The sequence below is a fragment of the Glandiceps talaboti genome, chromosome 4 (assembly GCF_964340395.1).
Source record: "Glandiceps talaboti chromosome 4, keGlaTala1.1, whole genome shotgun sequence".
NCBI lineage: Eukaryota > Metazoa > Hemichordata > Enteropneusta > Spengelidae > Glandiceps > Glandiceps talaboti.
In genome coordinates this window covers 14,997,958-15,009,693 of record NC_135552.1, presented here as the reverse complement: position 1 = coordinate 15,009,693, position 11,736 = coordinate 14,997,958, and the positions used below count along the sequence as shown (strand labels likewise).

Below are 11,736 nucleotides of genomic sequence, written 5' to 3'. Positions count from 1 at the left end.
AGTTCATCACGTACCTCAAACTAATCTAGTCCATGGTTCTGGCAAACTAAGAGAACTATATACTAATTACACGGCGTACAAATAAATGATACACAAATGATAGAATACAGTTACATATTTACATGTGTACATGAAGATGTCGAAAACGAAACAAGACTAAATAATGAAAGATGCCGACAAAGTATATAAAAACGAAATACTAAAACAAAAACTAATAAATCTGTAAAATTATATTTACAGATGCCCGACTAGACTAGGGGAAACAACAATTAACGAAAAAAGAAAGTGTTATTTCTAGGTTTTGTTAAATTTTGCAATTTTTCTCACGCTGGTCACCATTGGTGATACGGGTGAAAAGTGAATGATTAATTAACTCACGGGTATCACACGAAGCCGAGGAGGGATATAGTCGAAAACTGATCAGTTGATTTGTCCAAGTGTAATGTCATCGAATTCTTTATACAATATGTAAATTGTAGTTACACTGATGTGAGGTTGTTACCCAAATTAAAAGTTAAAAGCTACGAATTTGGAGATAAAAAAGATCTCTGTAATTATGTACTTTTCCGTTCACATAAATGATACGACGTAAAACACGATATGACAGGTACAGTATAATTGACATAAATTACGGCATCTGATAGTTACCCCCCCCTCTCTTTTATAATAAAGCGGGGGCAATTATTTCTGTTTTCTTCATCTTCACATGTTTGAGTTATTGCCGGTATAATGCGATTTATTCCTATTCTGCAGAAAACAAGGGCGTTGTCGTGGAGAGGGTATACGCAGGCCATCTGATGACGTCACTGGACATGGCAGGTGTGGCACTCAGTATAATGCAGTTAGATGATACCAGAAGACGTTGTCTAGGTAACACTATAAAACAAGTTACATTTCTAGAGATACTCAAAAACAGTTTCAAATGTCTTTATTCATGTCCGTGTGATCTCGTCTCTAACCCCGAGTTCTTTTGCGTGGGAAGGCCCACCCACTCACAGGCCCTTGCAGAAAGAAGTTGGTTGTAAGAACAATTGTGAGCCCAAGTATCGAAAGTTATTTAGCGACTATGTGAACAAAGGAAAATTGAAATCAATAGATATGACAGGAAACATGAAAATAAAACAACCACATACATTTGTTGAACAATTCAGGCTTTGATCTACACGTTTCCTTATTTTTATAGATGAAGAAACGACAGCGTTTGCCTTTCCAAAGAAAATGGAGTCGAGTACATTTATACCCGGAAGTAAACGAATTGGCCAAACGGAAATAGAACCCAGTGTCCCAAGGAACATGGCAGGAAAAGTTAGCAACGTTGGTATTGACATAAACCCAGGTGACAAACACGTTCATGTAGATCCGTTCAGTGTCAATATCTTTCAATCTATCATGTATTCGCACTTAGGAGACGTCGTACACAAACAATTATGACGTCAGCAACTATAGCTATACCGAAAGTAAAGAGAGAGAGAGAGAGAGAGAGAGAGAGAGAGAGAGAGAGAGAGAGAGAGAGAGAGAGAGAGAGAGAGAGAGAGAGAGAGAGAGAGAGGACGACGGACGGACGGACGGACAGACAGACAGACAGACGGCGGGAGAGAGGGAGGGACAGACAGACAGAGGCAAGCAGGCAGACTGACAGAGCTATAATACGGAGAGTGGTACGTTAGTTAACCAACTGTTTTCTGGAAATTTGTTTCCCAAGAGAACAAATCGCTAATAATAAAGGCAATACGATCGGCATGTGAATCATTGATAAACGCAGAAGCCCTCCTCAACGATTTGGACAAGTCGTCCGGTGACAACGACTGTGGATCAACATTGAAAGCCGGTTCAGAGGGTAAGTTTAATGATACTCGAAAGCCATTCAGTATTTTCAACATGGAAAACTCTCATTATGAAACCCAGTGCATTGTGAGTCTTATCCGACGTTTTGCTTGAGGGCAATCGATGTCAATACGTGGAGCTATATCTTCGTTTTATTACGTCCACTTTTGACATCTGAAAATTAAATTATTCATGAAGCCATTGACTGTTTATTGATTTTGTCATTATGCTACTTCTATATTACACTAGCCAGATGACAGCTGACAAATTAATAGTATGTCAGTTCAATTATCATTTCAATATTCCGTACACTCATCAATATAATACTGTATGTATGTATGTATGTATGTATGTATGTATGTATGTATGTATGTATGTATGTATGTATGTATGTATGTATGTATGTGTATGTATGTGTGTGTGCGTATGCATGTGTATGTATGTATGTATGTATGTATGTATGTATGTATGTATGTATGTATGTGTATATGTATGTATGTATGTATGTATGTATGTATGTATGTATGTATGTATGTATGTGTATGTATGTATGTGTGTGTGCGTATGCATGTGTATGTATGTATGTATGTATGTATGTATGTATGTATGTATGTGTATATGTATGTATGTATGTATGTATGTATGTATGTATGTATGTGTATATGTATGTATGTATGTATGTATGTATGTATGTATGTATGTATGTATGTATGTATATATGTATGTATGTATGTAGGCTAGCTGGATGGATGGATGGATTGACGGACGAATTAACAGACAGACGGATGAGTGGTTGGGTGGATGTATCAATCACATGACTTTCCTTGTATTCATTTAATACAGAATCTGTAACGTTTAGTATTTTTCCCAATGTTATAGTTTCGTATTGTGCAGATTGTGGCTTAATAAACATGTCTGCTATATCCACTTCATGATCTATTATAACAATCGTGCACGCGAAGTCGCTATGTCCCCACTCATTCCCGATGTCAAATTTGTAGACAGAAATGGTTTCCATCGTGAAATTTAACTCTTTGCGAACGCGAGTACATTTGACACGCGTTCTTTGGTTTGGGATTGAAATCGGAGAGTTATCACCATTGAAGGACTGAATGCGTTGAAATTTCCATGAGATATGGTTGTTCATACAAACTGTGTATCACTACATCCACAAAAATGGTAATGAATTTTGATGCAAGTCATGGATCAACAGATTCTGGGAACAGATTACGTATATTGGAAAGTTGATGGAGTTACCGGGTATAAGTTTCAAATAAAGAACTCATCCCAGCCCCCAGTGTATGCTTCTTGTATGCTAAGATCATTTCATACTAACATTGTCGTTAACTTTGGTGCCATGAACATTCAATATCGAACGTCCGTCCGTCGTCTACCGAATGTATCACTGTGACAGAGGAAGAGCGCTACCGCCACACAAAGGGTGACGTTAGAGTGTTCTATAATCGGACGTGTCAATCGTTTTATTTTGTGATCGGTCCAATATCTATTCAATATTTAAAATGAAGTTATAGATTTGTTATATCCCGATTGAAAGTTGATGCTGTGGAAGTGTTAACTGTATGTACTCCTGAGTATTACGACGAGGTCTTACCAGTTACCACCCAATTTTACGTTTCGTGGGACACATTTGTGCTCACGACGACACGGATGAAAGTTACTGGGTGCTTAAGGTCAGGAGGTCGCCCACACACAGTGATATAGCGTACAATGTCAGATATTTACATCACAACGATTCATTCGTCGGATTTGTTACTTTCCTACATTTATAATACGAAATAGGGATGGGATGGGGGATTCCTGTCCATCTTAATCCTTTTGCGCAATTTTATTAACTCGTATCAATGAAATAAGTAATTGTAATCGTCTTGTTAATCTATTAATTGTAAATTCGTTTCTCTGTTGTTATCCAGGTATAATAACCCTACTTGATTCCATGTCACAGATGACGCCGTATGCCATGTTTGTTACCATGGCAACTTCGGTAGAGAGTAGTATTGGCGGTGCATCAGGTGCAGTAAGTTATTTATTTATTTGGTGTGTTTTTTTATGTTTAGATTTCGGTTCGCGTTATTGGAGAGAATAGTTCTGTTTTGGGGTCCAGATTTTTTCGATTGTTGATATATTTAGATAACTATTGAAAAATAAAAACATCCGAGTTGTGTAGGCCCTAGTAGTATTTTTTACGTTTCCTCACCGTTCATGTTACAGCTCTACGGTCTGTTTTTCACTGCGGCTGCTGCTTCTCTAGTAGAATCGACTGATCCAAGAGGCTGGGTCAATGCCTTATGTTCTGCCATCACTGCTATTTCGAAGTGAGTGTTAATATTTCTCTCTTTTTTTAAATGATAACGTTAGCGGCAAAATTACGTCATGTTCTAAATCACTGGAGCCTCAAAATTTGACACATAACATTTCGTATTCGGTACACTAAAGTATTTGTGAACTTGTATCAATTTGTGCATATCTGCAGTATTGTCATTGTGTAGTCCTTTGTCATATTCAGAATACAATTAAAATCACGAAACCTGAAACAAAGTGTCGTCAAAATCTTACTAATATTGCTACATTTTATCCTCTTGCTAAACAAATGTCTTTGTTAAAGTTGGTTAGATTTTTGTTTGGCCAGACAATAAATGTAGCACAGTTGGTAAGTAAGACTTGGCAATTGGTGAGCCAGACTATAAAATGTAGCAGTGTTAGTAAGATTTTTGCAGTTTGTTTCAGGTTGTGTGATTTTGATTGTACTTCTACGTCACCGATCTCCGTGCCCTTACTCCACAATCTAGAACTTCCATTCACGGTGCTATTGCTTGATGGGGACGGTTGTGGGGACAAGCAAAATACTAGCCAACCTCAACCCTCAATCTCGTCACATTTTTACTTGTTATTTAATTTCTACAAGTATGCGAGGAGTGATTTTCGCCACTCACTCCAGGAATTACCTTTTTACCATATAAACTATCTGCAATGTCTGAATTTATAATCATGTCAATTCTATCTATATGTATACCGCCCTCAGTAAAACTAAAAAACATCAATTGTACACATGTTGCACTGCCAATGTCCAAGGAGACGGACAAGACTAGTTTTGCTATTTTTCGTTCTCACTTTACCCTTTAACCAAAGAATGTTAAATAGTTCTCCCTTTTTCAATACTGTAATAATGAGTAATAAATAAATAAATAAATAAATAAATAAGTAATAAATAAATAAATAAGGAGACACCATATTAATTCGGTAAATAAAAAAATGATAACCATTCATCCAGTATGTATATATTGTGTTGTAACGTTATTATTTTTTTCAGATATGGGGGTGCCGAACCTGGTGATAGGACCATGGTAAGTTCCCATGTAATTCATATTCCTTTGATGTATATTGAATTTTGACCCAATGTAGCCGTCATTGTGACGTCAAGAAAATATTATAGTAGTATGCCAAACATTTCGGTGATTCCGCTGAAATAGTGAAACCATGCATCGTATGTTTTAGATAGCGGTCTTCTTGTAAAATTGTGGGAACGTAAACTTATCACTTACCTATTTAAAATGAACCCAGAATTCTTGGCAAATTACCATGGTGATGTTTATATCACCCGTTTACATTTCTAGTTGGATCCTCTACACGTTGCGTACACTGTTTTGGCGTCTGCACTGGAGGAGGGAGGATCAGAACCAATAGACGAATTTGAAAAGGCTGTCAAGGTAACAACTATGTTGAACTGTACCCGCTACATTAAGTCATTTCTGGATGGATGGATGGATGGATGGATGGATGGATGGATGGATGGATGGATGGATGGATGGATGGATGGATGGATGGATGGATGGATAGATTGATGGATGGATGGATTGATGGGTGAATGAATGAATGAATGAATGAATGAATGAATGAATGAATGGATGGATGGATGGATGGATAGATGGATGAATGGTTGAATGGTCGGATAGATAGATGGATGACAGAATGGGTGGATTGATGGATGAAGGAATTGATGGATAGTTCGTAAACAAAACATCCAACCGAAATTCTCTCAATTGTCAAATGCCGAGTTCATTGACCCCAAAGTTTACGTCCATTATTCAAAGCATGTCAACACTTTCTACCCTCTAGGCTGCCGAAGACAGTGCTAAAGCTACTGCACAGATGAAGGCGAGAGCAGGACGTGCTAGTTACGTTAATCAAGATTTACTGACTCAACCAGATCCCGGTGCTACTGCTGTTAGCCTCTGGATGAGAGCCGCATATGACGTCATCAGTGGCAAGAAATAGTCTACGTGACAAAAAAACCTTCGGGTGATAGCTAAGCTAGATAATTTGAGAATACAGTACTAGATGGACCGTGGTGAAGTTCAACACACTCACACTTCGTTACATGGGGGTCAGGGTGAATTTCGACTAATAGTCTGTTTCTTGTAGTCAGATCAACGTATATAGATAGGAAGACAATCTGATCAAACACGTTAGTACACGTACTCCCTATAAGGGAGCCATCAATAATTATAAGGGGCGGAGGAGGCCGGGGGAAATCACGTTGCGTTAAATCTGACCCTCCCCAAAACTGATTTGTAAAATCTGACCTCCCCCCATATCCCCCCTGTCCCCCCCCCCCCTTGTGAATGCTCCCAGGGTATGTTATTATATAGTCTATCAGCTAGCCCTCGGATGTTCTTCCGATAAAATACGACACACAGCCGAACAACGCAATCGGGCAGGCCCTCACATGCGAACTTCGTTCGCTTATAGTTATAGCATCGAAAGAAAGCCCGAACGTCTAGCAGCAAGACTAGTTATTATACTGCAGTGTACATATCTCCAGACGTTGTTTCTGTGTATTATCAAATCACACTATATATAACCAAAATATGTAGACCAAACGAATATCCAAAGGTTGTAATGCACATACAGTGAAAGGCAATATTCAACTTTCGATTTGTCCAGGTCATCTTGCATTCCTTTTTTCATATTGACCTTTGTATTTGTATTGTGCTTGAATATATTTTGAACGATGGAGACGGTGGGGGGGGGGGGGGGGTCACAGCGCCACGCATGCGCATGTTTAGGAATCTTCGTTATGATTCACCGTGTCCGTGGTAACGACCACACTCATGTACATATACATGAATTAGCAAAACAGCTAATCTGGTGAATTCCTGGGTGAATTCACATGAAATGTGCACAACATGTAAAGAGTACGTAACATTGGACCATAGATGTCTATGAGTAGACTATGTACACATATTCAGGGACACTATTCTTATTTTTTTAAAGGCATTCTACAGATTAGGAGATACTCGGCTGAATTACCTGTCCTGTGAGTTTTCAGTAGAAATGTACAACATTTTTGAACTGTAACTGCAATTTCTTCAATCATATCATATCAACTTATCTCAGAATATTACAACAATAAATGAAAATGGGCACACGATTAACATGGGTACTGATCAAAGTATTTTACCATTTACACAATCATAAACATATTGAGACCCGTTGTGTCTTTTATTTTACCTCTACGTTCTCTAAACCTGCGGACAATGGTAGGGTTGCTCACATGTCATTTCATCCACAGACAGCAAATTGGAGAAGAAATAAGAGATTGTTTTGAGAGAACAGAGAAGAGGTATATGGAGAAAGAAAAAAGAAAGGAAACAGTTAACAGAGAGAGGATCTTAATAGAAATCTTACCCTATCTTTTTTTGCGTGGACGAAATGTTTTGAATCTGGGTCTCTTTCTTTATCGGAGTTCTTATCTGGACTATATCACTGTTTATGGCTTAGATTTCTTCAGTCTAATTTCCTCGTTTCATTTGTTGACAGGTTTGTTTTGTTTTAGTTACAATGTTGTTTATCTGTATCAGTAACTCTATCGTATAAAGTTCCACTTGGCGTCTGGGTAACTTTATATACACAAGAGGTCACGACCCATTACACTTAGTAGAGGGATTTAGGCTGGGATCAGAATTTACGACGAGGGAGGGGGCTGGGGAGGAATGGGGGGGGGGCATGAACAAAAGTGAGGTTTCAGGGGGGGGGGCATGAAAATTATGATGGTCTGAAAGGGGTCCCGAAATATTTTGCTCATGATTTGAACCAAATTAAACCTCAGGAGCGGTCGTTTATCGAGTAAATTAAAAAAAAATTCGTCCACTTATATTCAGTGATGAGTTGGGTGACAGCCATGCGAATGCATTTATGTACGTGCATGCCTTCCTCTCTGTCTGTATCTGTATCTTTCTCTCTCACGCTCTCCCCCCCCCCACTATCGATCCCCTGCCGTAAATTCTGACCCCAACCTTACTACTTCATAGATTCACGAATACGCAAAACATATAGTTTATCGAGCGCCATTATTTTTGTTTAAACTATCTTGTATAGACATAGCCTGCTGGTTATATGTATCGATTGTTCACCGGTTTACCTGAGATTGTGCTGCCTGTAGTTCCTAGAACTTGTCAAATATCTGCAATGTGTCACAGAATCGTGACTCATGTATGTGGTCGTGAGAGCATTATCTACAGTTCCAGTGCCTCAAACAACGCGTGACAGTATAGATTCTATACATCCAACACTCAGTGCACGGGTGTATGTGTGTAACAACAATCTGCAGCGTTGGAAGAACGGAGGCGTCCAAGACTGTATACTTGTAGCTTGTATGCATCGTGGTCCTGGTTCACGTAGAAATTACATACAGTCTTAGCGTGGGATGTTGCCGCAGGTATCCACCCTGACTAAACAAAGACTGTTTTTGAATCTGTTACTCACAATCCGTGGACAAGAAGTGATTTATCTCGTATCCATTTAGGTAGTGGTTCACTCGTACTGTTCTGTTTTGCATAACTTGGTCTAATCGTCTAATGTTATTATAAGTAAATATTAAAGTTGCCATGCATCAAACATGCTGGACTAGAAAAATAGCATTAGGTATTGCTCGTATATATATATATATATATATATATATATATATATATATATATATATATATATATATATATATATATATATATATATATATATATATATATATATATATATATATATATATATATATATATATATAGGCTGTGCGATAGACCTGTTTGGAGCCTCAACAACGGTTTCCTTTTACTCCATCGAGAGCACTATTCTTCATAATGTATCCACCAATCATCTTTTTCTTTAACATAAATTTGCCGATGTTCTTGGTGTACCATAAATAGTTGTTTTGCATAAGCTTTTCTGCTACGATGCCAAGGATATGTTAGGTTCAATGTCCAACAGACTTTGAACAACCCCCACGTAATAAACGACGTTTTTTTATCGGACTTCGTTAACTTGAGATCACCCCTCTTACAAGACCAGCCTTTGAAGTACATAATCTTTTTCTACCATATATTGGTACGCGGTGTCTCTTCTATAATATCATCGAACCAACAAACTCAAGCATATGTGTCATATTTATATGCCCTGAAACTATGAGCAAAGATGTAGAATATATATTTGGCTAGGATGTCAGTCAAGGAGATCTGAAATCGAATTGACGTCATTGTTGTGACGTGCTTTGGTGGATTGTCGTCCACGGAGCGATTATCACAACATACAATGTTGCACGTGGCGTGTAATATTGGCATTCGTTCCTGGAACTTCTGGTATGACCTTCTTGGTTAAAATGGGAGGTTTCAGCTACACTGCTCTCAATCTTATCTCTTAGACATGTACAAAAGCACACAATTAGTCTTAACTGTTAATACGACACCAAGTTAATCATGTCAAAGTAATTTCAACAACGAACGTTAACAGGTGTTTATAGATGTTGACGTGTAAAAAAAGAATGGAAAACATCAACGACAGAAATCTATATTATAGCAGACACTTGTGTTTCCCAGAGTGAGACTCTAGAACAAAATTTATATGGGTGACATGTCATATTAGATTATTCTTCCAGTTTCCCGCGCTTTCTTTTCCAAATTATCTTGATATCTTTTTTTTTCTCTCTCTCTCTCTCTCTCTCTCTCTCTCTCTCTCTCTCTCTCTCTCTCTCTCTCTCTCTCTCTCTCTCTCTCTCTCCCTCTCTCTCTCTCTCGCTCGCTCTCTCTCTCTCTCTGTTTGTCTGTTTGTTTGTTTGTCTGTCTGTCTGTCTGTCTGTCTGTCTGTCTGTCTGTCTGTCTGTCCGTCCGTCCGTCCGTCTGTCTGTGAGTGCACTTGATTATCTGTCTATCTGGATGGATGGATGGATTGATGGATGGCTAGCTGTCTGTCTGTATGTATGTATGTATATATGTATGTATGTATGTATGTATGTATGTATGTATGTATGTATGTATGTATGTATGTATGTATGTATGTATGTATGTATGTCTCCTCTTTCTGTTCTTGTCTGTCTCATTCTGCCTGTCTTTTGTATGCAGTATCTATCTCTCAAACTACATGCATGTCTTTGTTGGTCCCCGGTGTTGGTCTGTCTGTCTGTCTGTCTGTCTGTCTGTCTATTTGTCTATGTCTTCCTCTCTTTCTGACTTGTCTATCTGTTTGTCATTCTATGTCTCCAGTACGAAATTAAGACCTACATGATTAAATGAACAATCCAAATGTCATATGCCCATAAATGGACTTCCAAATAGGTCAAAGGTTAACCTGTCGTAATTCATTATACATTAGTTATTATGTACACAGACAAGGCCATCTAATAGGTTACTGTATATCTGTTGTTTACACCCTTTTGATCTGATCTGTTTAATATATGTCGGACTCTCAAAGTTGACTCTTTTGTGAATGTTGTATTTTTTGGAAAAATAAATAACAAAGAGCAATACTTTACACCTGGGACACAGTTCTGCTGTCAAATAGCACTATTTTGTACATATATGGTTAGATTTATTTGTTATATGGCAACAAGGAGTACATGTAAAAATATTGAGTACATACATTCACCAATCTGTCTTATCAGTGGTGGTTGTTATGGAAAAGTGATTTTTGAGACAATGGGAAGCTAGTTCGTAAATAAGAGAAATGCGAGTTTACTCCGTTCTCACAGTAGTTTACGGTTATCTGTACCGGTGACGTTTCGATGAATGAAGCCCAACTATCGGACGTCGCGACCACTCGAATGTTTGTAGTTAATTCAGCGCACAGCTGACACTTTAGATATCCCAGAATGCAAGGTCCTTCAGAATGGAGAAACGACGCCCTGGGAATCGTTTATGATCAGTACTTCTCGATTATCGTCAGTTCACTTAATTGTGTCAATCTTTTCAAGAGTTTCGTGAATCGGCAAAAGTCACTTTCGGGTCGTTATCTTGCAATTGGAGGACATCCATTGTGCTGTCGAGACTACACGCGCACACTGTTGAGTTGAATTCTCTGCAACCGTCTCAGGCGGAGAAAGGGGGCACTCCCAAACAAAGGTCTGGGAGAGCGACACGTCCGTTCGACGTTGTATTGAGGCAAAATTGGCATCAAAAGCCACAGTTCCTAATGTTCCATTTTCCCAGGAATACGATGAATGGTCTGTAGTTGTCATTTTTAGACAAACGACGTTTTAATTTAATTCTGATTATTTCTAATAACAGAGTTAGGTCCTTGATACTACTACTTCAGTCATTCGGCCATTGTGGGAGCCCTCAAAGAAAGCCTTTCTTACCCTGTGCAAGTGTCGTACCTCCATGCTATGCTGTATTTGTATGTCAAGCTTTTTGTAGACTGGACAATGGAGGTAATGATCAGAACATAGCAATACGAAGTGCTCATGTTCCGCACTCTGTAACTCAAAAATAAAGCCTTTAGGCACGTCTTCTGCAGAGAGAGATTGAGATGGCGAGAGAGATGGGGAGAGAGAGAGAGAGAGAGAGAGAGAGAGAGAGAGAGAGAGAGAGAGAGAGAGAGAGAGAGAGAGAGAGAGAGAGAGAGAGAGAGAGA

The 11,736-nt window shown here is 38.6% G+C and overlaps 1 protein-coding gene across 1 annotated transcript in view; it reads left to right on the top strand.

Moving 5' to 3' along the window:
- The window catches only part of LOC144433855 (triokinase/FMN cyclase-like), an 18,399-nt gene extending 10,611 nt beyond the window's left edge, over positions 1–7,788 (top strand). The window contains exons 10-17 of the mRNA XM_078122236.1: positions 754–870; positions 1,184–1,336; positions 1,703–1,837; positions 3,756–3,859; positions 4,054–4,157; positions 5,153–5,186; positions 5,457–5,549; positions 5,959–7,788. Of these exons, the coding sequence (XP_077978362.1) occupies positions 754–870; positions 1,184–1,336; positions 1,703–1,837; positions 3,756–3,859; positions 4,054–4,157; positions 5,153–5,186; positions 5,457–5,549; positions 5,959–6,117 (899 nt within the window). The 3' untranslated portion in view covers positions 6,118–7,788. The remainder of the gene's footprint in view (positions 1–753; positions 871–1,183; positions 1,337–1,702; positions 1,838–3,755; positions 3,860–4,053; positions 4,158–5,152; positions 5,187–5,456; positions 5,550–5,958) is intronic.
- The last annotated feature ends 3,948 nt before the right edge of the window (positions 7,789–11,736 follow it).